General features: G+C 33.8%; 1 protein-coding gene and 1 pseudogene across 1 annotated transcript; both read right to left on the bottom strand.

The window, feature by feature from the left end:
* Window positions 1–205: 205 nt before the first annotated feature.
* LOC106444473 (potassium transporter 9-like) lies at window positions 206–1,917 on the bottom strand. The gene is made up of 6 exons (XM_013885940.3): window positions 1,771–1,917; window positions 1,480–1,705; window positions 1,153–1,398; window positions 819–869; window positions 621–749; window positions 206–294 (listed from the first exon to the last, which is right to left on the bottom strand). The coding sequence occupies exons 1-6, from the start codon at window positions 1,915–1,917 to the stop codon at window positions 206–208; spliced, it is 888 nt and encodes a 295-aa protein (XP_013741394.2).
* Window positions 1,918–7,591: 5,674 nt separating this feature from the next.
* Window positions 7,592–13,528, bottom strand: LOC125589854 (annotated as a pseudogene).
* Between the last annotated feature and the right edge of the window lie 421 nt (window positions 13,529–13,949).

Genomic DNA, 13,949 nt, shown 5'->3' with positions numbered 1-13,949 from the left:
AAGAGGGGATAGGGAGTATGAAGGAGGAATGGCCATTTGGTTCGGTGCGAGACAATCTTAATTAGGGATTTGAGAAGGTATGAGAAGGGGGGAGTATTGTTTAAAGCACTTGATGTAATGGAGCGATTGATCTTCATTTTTACAAGTCTGATTGAGAAGGTCTAGTAGGAGTGAGAGCTAGACATCCAGTAGGAGTGAGAGCTGGCTACCTAGTAGGAGTGAGAGCTAGGTAGATTTTAGAAGGTTGATATGCGATGAGGAGTGGGACATCCAGTAGGAGTGAGAGCTGGCTGCCTAGTAGGAGTGAGAGCTAGGTAGAGGGAGAAGATTGATAAGGGATGAGGAGGTTTGATGAGTGGAAGGGAAAGCTTTTAGTTTCTTTTTGGTTTTTATCTACACTTGTATAGAAAAACTAAGAAATGGTCACACATAGTTGTAACAAGGTCTTTTCTTTTTGAATTAAATTTAACATTCAATTCAAAAAAAAAAAAAAAAAAAAAAAAGAATGCCACCAAGAGAAATCCAGCCGTCTTGTCCTCGTCTTTTGAAGTACAAGTATATATATGTTGGTGAAAACGCTTTTAAAACGCTTGGGTCGTGTTTGCAGATGTTGTATATACCAGTGGCTCCAATGAAGAGGAACCAAATAAGAACGATAGGTGCAAAGAGCCATCCGACCTTGTCTGTACCATAGTGTTGCATACTGAACAGTCCAATTAAAATGACAACAGACACAAACACGGCGATGTCTGCAAAAAAAGGATCATAACAAGTGATCAAAAACTAAACCGACCAGAAACTTGAACTTTACATGTTACCGCTGCTCATCTTTGGATTGTTGACCTTGATTCCACCAGTAGCTGAAAGAACTGTAAAAACAAAGACGGTTTTATAAGATGAAAACAGTGTTCTAAAAATCGTTTAATCGTCGCCTAGGCGCCGGTCTAGACAACAAATCAGTCATACGAAATGATTTTTTACAACAAGTTTTTTTTTTTAAATTTTGTTTAGTCGGCACGTAGGCATCTGCCTATACACTAATCTTCTATAAAAGGCTTAAGTACCACCTAACGATTTCTTAAACATTAGCGGAAAAGTTTGAGTAAACATATGTCATGCTAAAGAAGAAAGAAAGGGTAAGAAACTAGTTACCAGAGATGGCTGGGGTTAAGATACTATCACCTATCATCATACATGTCCCTAAAAGAACAATGACAAGAAGGGATCTCTTCTTTGAATGTCTACTCTCCAACCATTTCTTTGTTTTGGCAGCAAAGGACCCTTCAGCTACTAAAGTTCGACTATAAGTACTCAGATCCTCATCGCTGCGTTGCTGATTCGGGATGAGATTCACGTTAGCATGTCTACAAAGCAATGAGTATATAGCTAAAGTCCCACCTGCTTACAAACATTCATCAATATAAACTAAACTGGTTGACTACAAAACATCGATCAAGCTCGGGTAATATTGTAGCTTACCTTGACCGTTATCATTAGCTTTGCATACAATTAACACATACTTGATGAGAGGTATAAGCAGAAGAGAGTAAATGATCAAAGAAAGAGCTCCAATCACATCTTCACTATCATCAATTCCATTAGGGAATGTATTGTAGAACACATACAATGGAGAAGTCCCTAGATCGCCATAAACTATCCCTAAACTTTGGAATGATAGTCTCAGTAGCATCAACATCGACAAGCCCTGATGAAAACGCAAAATTAAAAACCTAAACTCCTATATGAAACTGAAACAGAGTAAGTAGATACCTTTTCTTTGTTCATATTCTTGAGCATATTAGCTTCTTCGTCCATGGGTTGATCGAGTCCCTCCTCAAATTCCCTCATAGCTTCTCTGTCTCTTTCTTCAATGGTGCTTTCTCCTTCTGTAAGAGAAGCTTCTACCCTTCCCGCCATTTTTGTAATCTGAAGAAAAAAAATTTAAGACCAAAGTTGAAACTTTTCTTCGTTTGGACCTGAGTATAAGAAGATAGTCGAGTTATTACAGAGGAACTAATGACTGGTCAAACTCTGGTTCTGTCATGGAATTGGACACAGGCTACAACTGAAACGAACCTCAAACTTGTGAAGAAAACGACACTCCCTTTTTATAAGAATTTTTGTGAGTTTTTCTGTTTTGGTATATACTTATCTCGTTTTTCAAATATTGGCATATAATTTGATTTGTGACTGTGTCATACGACGAAGAAACTATAGAGTTCAAAAATATAAATTTTATTGCTGGAGAAATCATAACTTATGACACCGTGTGGAAATGGTTGTTTATTTTCTTTTTGTCTTGCTTTCACTAACCTGAGTCCTGACACGCCGCACGTGAAATATCTTTTCTTTTCTTTTTTTGTCACCTCTTTATTTATAGAATTTATAACACAAATAAACACTTTATGTGTTTTTATTACAGCAAAAAGCACATTGTGCTATTGACACATTTTTAGACGGGAAAAACTTTTTTCTGCTCTCAAAACCGAAACCAAACATAAATATTTCAGTAAAAGACCAATTCTCTCTGCTTAGATTGGTTAGTGGATTTGAATTTCAAAAATATAAGAATCCTATTGGTGTATGGGAGAAAAAATTTAGGACGGGTAATAAATGGACATTGGATCCGTATAAAAATGAAACTAATCTAATTTACCATCTTTATCAACTAAACCTAATTTTTGGTGCCGGGATAGAATACGGCGAAGGAAGTTACTTACGACGGAGGTTTGACGGTGAATTGAGACGAAGTCAACAATGACAGAGAGGAGGAAGCGAGCAGGGAAAGAAAAAGACGACTGTGAGTTTTGTGTTTTTTAATTGGATCTGTTTTTGTGTTTCAACTAAAGCGTATATTAGATGTTGATAAGTGGGAATGAGAGGTTACCGACAGGTTTATTTACGACGGACCAGTTCCCGAGTAAGAGGAATAACTGTTACTCATCGTTAGAGTACTTTCTGCTGGTTAGGAATGTGCTTGAAGGCACCAAAGATATGGAACAGCTGCTGGGTTCATGCCATTGAGTTTGATAAAAGTGGAGACCATCTTGCAACTCGTGATCGTGGAGGGCTGAGTTGTTTTGAAGTCATCCAAGTATGTTAGGGATCCCGGAGAGATGCTGAGCATATAGTATATTTGAAATTGTCCTAGGGATCTTGTGAAGCATGTTGTGTGTGGAGACTATAGAATGGAACATGGTGGCTGTAGAGACTAAATCCATCTCTACACCTTTGTAATGATATCTTCTGTGTACACCATTGAAACGATATCCATGTGTACATTAATGTAATGATATTCACATGTACACAAAAGTGTAAACTTTCCAACATACAACAATACCGATCTACACCATTGCAAATTTATTTGTTATTTTTTTAGTTGATAATTTTCAACATTTAAAACCATTTGAAACAGTATTATAAACTGAATCACATATTTCATTGATGGGTGCGATGGATATTATTTAAACCAACCATCTATATAATGAGTGAAATAAATGTACACAAGAGAATGTATACAAATGTAAAAATATTTACAAGATACATCAAATAGTAAAACTACAAGATACATCAAATAGTAATACTTACAAGCCACCATGTTCCATTCTATTGAATACACCCTTCCCTAGTACGTACATATTTTTCTTGAAAAAATCTGTTACAATTTACATTATTTTGCTACAATTTGTGTCACTTTTGCTGTCGTATTAGTTCTTGCATCATTTCAGCATATACCTCAAGAAAAATATTATTCAATCATGTAAATTTCACTTTTGAATATGTTGGAATATTTTGATGGTTAAAATTACACAATATCATACTCCAAGGAAACATACAATCGTTTTCTTACTTCAAAATATTTGATAAGAAAATCAAAAAAGTTTGTCATTCAGTCCCTATTTGTGACAGATTGACGCATATTCCCACTTAAGTTAAGATCATTTTCTTTTTATAAGCTACCAAATTAAATGACTGAGACAAAAGCCTATACAATCAAAAGTAAACAATGATTTCAACAATTTGATATTCATCAATTCTATTAAAACAAAAGCATTATTAAAAATAGTATTGATGTTACGTGGTATAATACGAATTATGTCATTCAGATTTTTTAATATATTTAAGATTTTATTAATTTATTATCATTATATCAAATTTGATCACAAAAATAATTAAAAATATTTCCAAAATAAAATAACTAAAAATATACTCTTATATATTTCTTTGTATTATGATAAATTTGTAACTTTTAAGCAATTAAATAGTTTTGTGTTATTTTTAAAATAATATATTAATTAATATGAGCTCAGTCGTAATTTATATAAAAATTTATTTAATATTTTATCAGTAAATTTAAGAAGTATAATTAAATTACCACACTAATAATAAATATATATAAATGATTAAATATATTATTTATTTTATAAATTATAAAATCAATTTAGAGTAGTACACACATAAAATAGCACAAATTCTTGGAATTACAATATATTTCAAAACATTTGTAAACAATACTGAAAAATAAATATATAATCTAATAATAACTCATTTATAAAATCAAATTTCTTAAATTTTAAATAGAAAATATTTATATTACTTGATTACATAGTATATCAGATTACAATTAATGTTGTTTCAAATGAGATTTAGCATTTTATTCCATCAAACATACAAATTATCTATCAAATATGTGACGAACACATGAACTTATTTCTATCATAAATGTTAAAACGAATTTTGACCAATGTGGGACACAATAAAAATATAAAGTACTTCATTTCAGTTTTAAATCATTAAATATAAAACTAAACTAATGTGGAGCTAATTGATAAACAAACACACAAATAAATGTTATCTACAAACATAAATTATTATCATATATATAATATTATAAAAATATAATACATATAAAACATATAATAACTATTTTTCTATAGAAAAATCTTATAATTTATTGTTATAATTATTATATTGTGTCTTAAAGATTGAAGTTTACTTAGTTGTACACCAACAACTAATAAATTTTTAGTTTTTCAATCTTTAAGACACAAGATAATAATTATATTTTTATATAGTTTGAATATAACACTGTATTAAACCTTGATAGTGACATTTTCTAATAAACTATTTTCACATAGTTTGAATATAACACTGTCAAAAAAATTTCTTAAAGCTTAAAATTAAAAATTAAAAAAAAATTAAAAAATTATTTATACAAATTTAAACATAAATTATATACACAAACTTAAACAAATTATATATTAAACTTAATAATAATCCCACACTTGGAAAAGTGGGTGAAATTCTAGTTTAAATTATGGCACCAAAGGGTCTATGTACTATTTTCAAATTACTATATTCTAGTAGATTTTTTTTTTAATTCTTACTTCAAGTTATCGAAGAATCTTATCATAAAAGTTTGCTTCATATTTTTGCTTACGAACAAACTTAGAAGTTAATAAAACAAAACAAAAACTGATTTGATTAATCCAAATTACCTAACCAAAACCAATTGGCCACTCCTTTACAATTAAATTTTCTTGAAAAAATTACTCTCATAGACACTTTATGAGTTTATATTAACACAATTAGACACTTTATGCTTGACAGACACTTTCTTGTTGTCTAAAGACAAAAATACCCTAGTGACAACTCATTATCTTACACTCTCTCCATCTCTCTCACGTGCACCCTCTCTCCATCTCACTCACGATACTCTCTCTCCAACTCACTCTCATTCAAAAGCAAGAAAAAAAAACCCTGAAAAATTAATTTTCTCAGATGTCATCTCAATTCACAAACCATAACCTTTCATTACATCCTTAAATTCTCAAATATAGACCTTTAACGAATTGGAGCTGGATTTCACTGACATAACCTTCATTGATTCGGTTGTTCCTTTGTCGCCTCCAAACCCATCTTTCTTGGCCTTAACAAGCTTGGCCGGCGGTGACGAGTTGAACGCGACTTCAGATTTGGAGAGTTCAGTGAGAGCGACGAGCTTTCTGGGCTTGTGGTAGAACCTTAACAAGCTTGGCCGGCGGTGACGAGTTGAACGCGACTTCAGATCTGGGATTGTGGTAGAGTCGCTTAGGAGATGTGAGTTCCTACGAGACTAGTTCCGATAACAATGGTGTTGGATACTGTAAAGATGGGAGACGTGAGGGTGAGGGATACAAAAGTGGAGGCCATGGTAGAGGTGGCGGTGGATAAAACAAACATGTTCAAGGTGTATTTTTAGGATTGAATATCCATGTCCGCACATTTGTTCACCAAAGTGGCTTATACAAAATACATGTACATAAAAATTACACGGTATGCATAAAGTACTTGTCCACATATACTAAGAAATTATGTAAGATGATTAGGAATATAAGAACTTGTCCAAGAAAACACATCCATGAAACTTAGTTCATGAAACCTCATCCACGAAAATTTTAAAGAAATTTTCTATATTTTTTATCAATCCATGTCCACATCTTTTTATGTTCACGTATTTTTCTTACATGTTCACAATTTTGCATCCACACTTTTTATGTCCATACATTTTTTTATATAATTGTTGAAATATATAAAATATATATATGAAAATGGATGTTAAAATATAGAGAAAAACAAATTATAATTTATTGTAATAATTATACTTTCTTCAAATGTCTTAAACTCTGAGAAAAAACAAATAAAAACACAAGAACTTTGCAAAAAGAACAAAGAAAAAGTTGAGAAAAAATAAATAAAATAAAAAAATGCAACTATCCTCTAGTTTCTCTTAACCAAGCGTGAGGGGTACTGCTGTAAAACCATAAGGGGTGAAAGAGGACAATGTGTCCCTCAAGTGGGAAGTGCTTTATCTTGTCAAAAAAGAGAACAATGTGTCTGATGATGTAACGCACTCAATTTTCTTTAATATGGCATAAGCTCAGGTGAAATATGCCATCTTTTGTATCAAACTAATAGTTTCTTTTAGGCATGAGTGTCTGGATATTCATTTCAGTTTGTATCGGTAATCCAGAGTATCAAGTATAGTTCAGGATGGGATCATGGGATGTCAAGGATCCACTTAAGAATTGAGGGATATTGGTTTGTATCGATTTGGACCTGTTCGAATAATTCTCAGTTCAGTTCGGTTTAGATAGTAAAACAAAAAACTGGCTAATAACCGGAAAATCTAGTTCAATTTAGTTAGGTTTTCCAAGTAGCTTAGATAAAATATCGGCGCAAAAGATAAAGTAAATCACGCCTTGGCAAACAAGTTTGATTGTTCTCGTGTTTGCAAGATGGCCACTGATAACCGAGCCTCGTGGTCTGGTGGTAAAGGAACCTCGGCTGAGGTGTCCGCCATCACGAGTTCGAGCCCTGACCACAGCGAATTTAGCATGGTTTCCGTTTGGTCTCCAGGACCTTCCTCGTCAGTTCCGGTTGGACGCGGTGGGATAGTCGGACTAAGTGAGAGGTCCGGATACATGAATTATCAAAAAAAAAAAAAGATGGCCACTGATCATGAGTGACGCTGCTTCATCTAGCCATCTGTTGAATATTGGTTCTTGGGATTTTTTCAGGACTTCTAATAAATGCAATAAGATTCATTTTGATAAAAAAAACTTCACCATGACCAAATGTTGAGCTTTTTCAAGTCCATGTCCAACTCTTCTGGAACCTATTAATATTATTAATATGATACTTTGGACCTATCGGTAAAATCAACATGGATTTTTGGTTTCGAGTTATTTATCTAAACTTTCAATATGAAACTTTGATTGATTTCACAACACCAAAACCATAACAGTTTGTATGGTCTAGCCTTGTGATTAGTGTCCTTTATTACCCTTTTATCAGCAATTGTTTTACAAAAGTTGAAAAACGCTAAACATAATAGACTTGTCCAATGTTTAAAAGGGTTTCATGGGGAACATGTAAGATAGCACTATTAGCCCTACACATCTTAGCAAGAAACCGGTAAACATAATCAATGGCTATCTTCTTTGGAAGCAATGATCCTTTTCTAGCTTTCACCACGGTGTTTCCCATGATATGGACAACCCCTGTTTCTTTACAAATCTTTAGAAACTCCAACTCATCTTCCTCCTCCTCCTCTTCCTCCACCGGGTAGTTCTGACTGAAACTCATTGCGCTATGTGGTGAATCAGCTGGAACTATCGCGGATTCCGTGTAGTCCACCATCGATGAGAACATAACCATGTTTTTATCTTTTCTACCGTGGTTGTTGTTGTTACGTATCAATTCATCTCTGGAATCTTGTCTATGGTTAAAGGAATAAGGGCTATAGTTTGAATCTGACTCCATCATTGTTTCGGTTTGGATGAACGAGAAGAGATGATCCAACAGTTTGTTTTCAAAATCGTCGTCTTTCCTGTGTAGATCTTTGTAACCATACCTAGAAAAAAAAGTTTTAGAGATTTATAACGGTCTTAAAACTCTTTTTTTTTCTAAAGAGAAGAAGAAATGATAGTACCTGGCTACGCAGCGGAACATTCGGAATGTCTTTGGTCCGATTCTCTTCACAAGAAACCTCTCTTCTTCAGGGACAGTGTATACCGGAAGGTTCTTGACGCATACAAACACTACGACGGAGTGAATCGCGGGGAGGTTAGTGATAAAATGAGAGAAGATGCGAGGGACACCACTCGCTAGTTCCGAGTGAACCAACCCGATCCCGGGGACACGTACAAGACCAAGGCTGGGACCGAGACCGAGGATCCAGCTCATGGAAACTCTACTGTGCACTTCAAACTCATACTTCTTGACTGTTACGTAATTCCAAACAAACATTACCAGAAGAGAGATGGCTGCTATCATGAGCGGAACCCATCCTCCTTCATTGACCTTTAAAATCACAGCGGAGAAGTACGACAATTCCACCAAGAGGGAGAGAATGGTGAATACAAGGACAAAGATCCAGTGGCGCCGCCACACGAGAAGCATGGTCAGCACCATCAGTAATGTAGTCACAAGCATCACGACCACAACCGCAGTTCCTAATATTCACCAAGATACCAAAACAGTCAGATGAAAGCTTAAAATCTAACCAAAATGCCAACCTCTAATCCTTGTACATCTTACCGTATGCATTTCCGATCTCGGTCTGGTTCTTGAAACTAGCAGTGACGGTGATGCAACCAATCATGAGTATCCAGTTAATATCAGGGCAATAGATCTGACCTAGGAACTTCTTGGAAGTGTGAACAATTTTAACTCGAGGGAAACATCCATGAGACACAGCCTGTTTGATTATCGAATAAGTCCCTGAGATGGTAGCTTGGCTCCCAACGAATGCAGCTCCGGTCGCCACTATTAACATCGGCCAATATACGCTTTCTATGGGGTCAAAGCAAAAGAGACTTAGTAAGATGAGCTTCCAACTTAAAATTACATGATAGTTCTTTGACCATTAATCTCAGGATATCGGACCAAATATCGACTATGGATTAGAGTTTTCGGGCTATGATATCATATTAAATCAGACAAGTTTCCAAATAAAATAAAACAAATGACAGTAACTAGATTGACTCATATCCTTTATAATAATTAAGATTTTTTTTAACTTCTAACATGGGACTTTGTCCCAAATAAGAGCTTCAGTATTCTGGAAGAGCACACTATAAATTCAAGACCAGTAAAGCTTTTGAAAAATGTTTAGGACAAACCAGGGATAGATGCATAGAAGGCGTCTTTATAATGTTCCTTGTGGTTCACAAGAAACGCAGCTTGTCCGCAGTATGCTAGTAGAAGACAAGGGAACACAAAAAGTGTAAAGGCTAGCTGTATCGCTTGTAAAGGGAAATAAGAAATGTCCGCGAATAGTGCCTCCGTGCCTACAATTTTTTCAAAGGAAACATTTTAAAGATAGCTTCCAACTTCCGATGTGAGACTTTGTACCTATTAAAACATTTTAAAGATAGCTCTAAAAAAATCTCTTTGAAGCTACTTTTACCTGTTATGCTGAGAAGAATGCCACCGAGCGAAATCCAACCATCTCGCCCTCTTCTTTTGAAGTACAAGTATATATATTTTGGCGAAAACGCTTTTAAAACGCTTGTATCGTGTTTGCAGATGTTGTATATGCCAGTGGCTCCAATGAAGAGGAACCAAATAAGAACGATAGGCGCAAAGAGCCATCCTACCTTGTCTGTACCATAGTGTTGCATACTGAACAGTCCAATTAAAAGGATGACGGACACAAGCACAACGATGTCTGCAAAACAACATGATCATAGCAAGTGAGCAAAAACAAAAAAGATATGAAAACTGAATTTGACATGTTACCGCTGCTCATCTTTGGATTGTTGACTCTGATCCCACCAGTGGCTGAAAGAACTGTTAAAAAGAAGGTTTTGTAAACTGAAAGGTCTGAGTGAAAATGTCAAGAAAGAAAGGGAGAGAAGCTTCTTAGTTACCGGAGATGGCTGGGGTTAAGATACCATCACCTATCATCATACACGTCCCTAGAAGAACAACGACAAGAAGTGCTCTCTTCTTGGAATGTCTACTCTCCAACCACTTCTTTGTTTTAGCAGCGAAAGATCCTTCAGCTACTAAAGTTCGACTATAAGTCGTGAGATCCTCATCGCTGCGTTGCTGATTTGGGATGAGATTCACTTTAGCATGTCTACAAAGCAATGAGTATATAGCTAAAGTCCCACCTGCACACAAACATTCATTAATTAGTATATAAACTAAACCGGTTTGGTTTCAAAACAACGATCAAGCTTTTTAAAAGCTTACCTTGACCATTGTCATTAGCTTTGCAGACAATGAAGACATACTTGATGAGAGGTATGAGCAGAAGAGAGTAAATGATCAAAGAAAGAGCTCCGATGACATCTTCACTATCTTTAATCCCATCAGGGAATGTATTGTAGAACACATACAATGGAGAAGTCCCTAAATCGCCGTAAACTATCCCTAGACTTTGGAATGATAGTCTCAGTAGCATCAACGTCGATAGGCCCTGAAAACACAATTAAAAAACCTAAAATTTTCTCCTTTTTTTGGTCAACTATCTATATGAAACTGAAACAGAGTGAAGCAGAGTAAAACAGAGTAAGTAGTTACCTTTTCTTTGTTCATGTCCTTGAGCATATTAGCTTCTTCATCCATGGGTTGATCGAGTCTCTCCTCAAATTCCCTCATAAGTTCTCTGTCTCTTTCTTCGATCGTACTTTCTCCATCTGTAACAGATGCTTCTACCCTTTCTGCCATCTTTTGTAATCTTGATATGAGACCAAACTTGAAACTCTTTTAAGTTTTGACATGAATATAAGAAGCGAGTCGAGTTATTACAGAGCACGTAATGTCTTGTCAACTCTGGTTCTGTCATGGAATTGAATAAAGGCTACACCGGAAGAAAAAAATTTTCAAAACTTGTTGAAGAAAGCGACACCCCCTTTTATAAGAATTCTTAAATTAGAAATAAAGAGAATCAGTCAAACAAATGATAGTTTGAAAGACGTTGACAAAATTATAGATGAGTGGTATATACTTTTCTGCATTCACATATTGGCATATACTTCGATTTCTGATTGTAATATCTATTGACAAAGCAATCATAAGTTATTGACACCGTGTGAAAATGGTTGTGTATTTTCCTTTGGTGTTGTTTTCACCAACCTGACAGTCTGACACATGCCGCACAAATTTTATAATCGTGTACCATGAAATCCTTTTTAGGTACACATGTAATGGGTCGTATACTCACAATAATAAAATACTCTTTTCTGTTTTTATATAGATGACATTTAGAATTATTCGTACAGATTAAAAATAATAATTCTCTTCTAAATATAATCATTAACTATTTAGCCAACTACAATTTCGATCAATGATAAAATTAAAATAAGCACAAAACATAAATGGTTATATAATATAAAATTAATATATTTTGTATAGAAACTTAAGAATTTTATTTAATTGAATTATTTATTTATATACTTTTAAAAAATATTAATTTTGTTTTTACGAATCAAATTGGATAAATGATTAAAAATATATAAAAAAAATTCAAATATCAAAATACCAAAATTTCTCACATTTCGGTAGCGGATGAAATTAAATTATTGATTATTCGGATGAAACAGATCAGATCACAAATATTTCAAAACCTAATATTTGATTCGTGCTCATCCTTAACGCATATACATCTCTTGCAAAAAAAAAATTTTAATATCAGTTTTTATATAATATTATTAATTTAAGAACCATCAGTCGGAAAGACCCAAGTTAAACAAACAGTCATCTTGATCGGATATGCTAATAATATCTCTTCCTTTTATAAGATAAAACTGACAATAGAACAATACCTGTATACTCTCTTTTTTTTGACAAAGAATACTTGTATGCTCTTCGCACGACCCAATTATAATCCAGAAGAGTACGAGTATATATTCCTATTGTTTATATTCCTATCGACCGAGTATATAACTAATCCAGAAGAGTACGAGTATATATACGAATTGTGATGTACATAGTAGATGGCCAAAGATTAGTTATTGTTGGTTGCCGATCGTGATGTTATGAGTGCTCATACTAACAAGAATTGGTTAAAGCAAATAAATTCTTAAAATAGACGATTTAAAATATAGAACGATATGTGTGAATTTTCTCAATTATTGTTAGTTGATTTTAAGGTCTCTAGATGAAAAGGTATAGCATTTAATACACCAACAGTAATTTGTAAGCTGTTAGGGTATGATAAAACATTAAATCCCATTGACTATATACAAGTCTATAAGCAATCGTGAACCACGCAAAATATATAAAACTGATATTTATACGGTTTGTGTACACGCTTACATAGAGAATCTTTAAATCATTTTATTTTATTATTGATCGAATTGTGCTTATATGAATAATTAATGATATTTTTTGCTTAAAAGATAAAAGATTAAACGTTTCTTAATTTCAATTTTACAAAAGCATGTAATAGAGAATTTTTAAACCTAATTTCGTGTGTTAATATTGAAACATTATTTAAGATACGTAGTAATCTATAATATAATAGTACAGTACCTTTTACATGAGGCGACACATCAACATTTTGGTGGGTCGCACTTTTAAAAAGTGTGCTTGTGGCTCGAATCCAAATTATTTAGATATAAACATTAATATTTATATCAGTAAACTAAAATATACTTTATTAAAGGATACTTTGTACATGACTGAAACTAATATATATTTATGAAAGTCAGAAACCTTTGCTTTTTCAGTTTTCTCTGTAGATCGGACTTACAAGTGTATTATAAGTTTCATTTTTAAATGAGATTAATCACGTTATATGAAAAAAACAACAATTATATTTTTTCCATATTGTAAATTGTCTTCGTTTAACACGAGTTAGAGTTCTTTTCATCATTGTCTCAAACAAATCTGAGTTACAGAGTTGTGCCCTTGTGTCTATTCGTAATCTATTTTTCACCGGTGAACTCTTCATCTCCCCATCTTAAATCGCTTGATCTTAAATGTTCCTGATTTGTAGCATTTCTGTAAACCATATATATATGATTCTCATCTTTGATGAATCCATTCTGCATCTCCACAAAACTCATTGTTTCCTCTTGGTTTTAACAATCTTCTAGAAAATGTCTATCTGCCTCTCCAGTTCCTCAAACCGGCATTCTCGGCATCCGTCACTCAACCTTCGAGTCTCTCCGTGTTGGTTGTAGTAGTCAGAGCATAGCCTCTAACCTCCTCGCTTATGGGATTTCATGAACTTCAAGAAAGACAGTGAGTTTATAGGAATCACGGTTCTTTTCCTTGATGAAAAGATAAGTTAATCTTCAATTTATCACACTTATTTAATATAGTTGTTTTTAATTGATTTCCTGATTCTTTGTTAAATAATATTATTTGCAGATTTCGTTATTCATGGGTTTATTCCCGCCGGACGTGCTAATCATTACATGTCATCTTTGAAAACCGGTTCCATTGTGAAA

This window comes from Brassica napus, chromosome A3, assembly GCF_020379485.1.
Source record: "Brassica napus cultivar Da-Ae chromosome A3, Da-Ae, whole genome shotgun sequence".
Classification (NCBI taxonomy): Eukaryota; Viridiplantae; Streptophyta; class Magnoliopsida; order Brassicales; family Brassicaceae; genus Brassica; species Brassica napus.
Note: the sequence above shows the minus strand (reverse complement) of the source record. Positions and strands in the feature narration are given on the sequence as shown.

Coding starts and splice junctions, on each gene's coding strand:
- LOC106444473 (XM_013885940.3), bottom strand. CDS start 1,917: ATGGCGGGAAGGGTAGAAGCTTCTCTTACAGAAGGAGAAAGCACCATT. Junction 1,706..1,770: donor AGAATATGAACAAAGAAAAG/GTATCTACTTAC, acceptor CGTTTTCATCAG/GGCTTGTCGATGTTGATGCT. Junction 295..620: donor CCTCTTCATTGGAGCCACTG/GTATATACAACA, acceptor CACTCCTACTAG/GCAGCCAGCTCTCACTCCTA.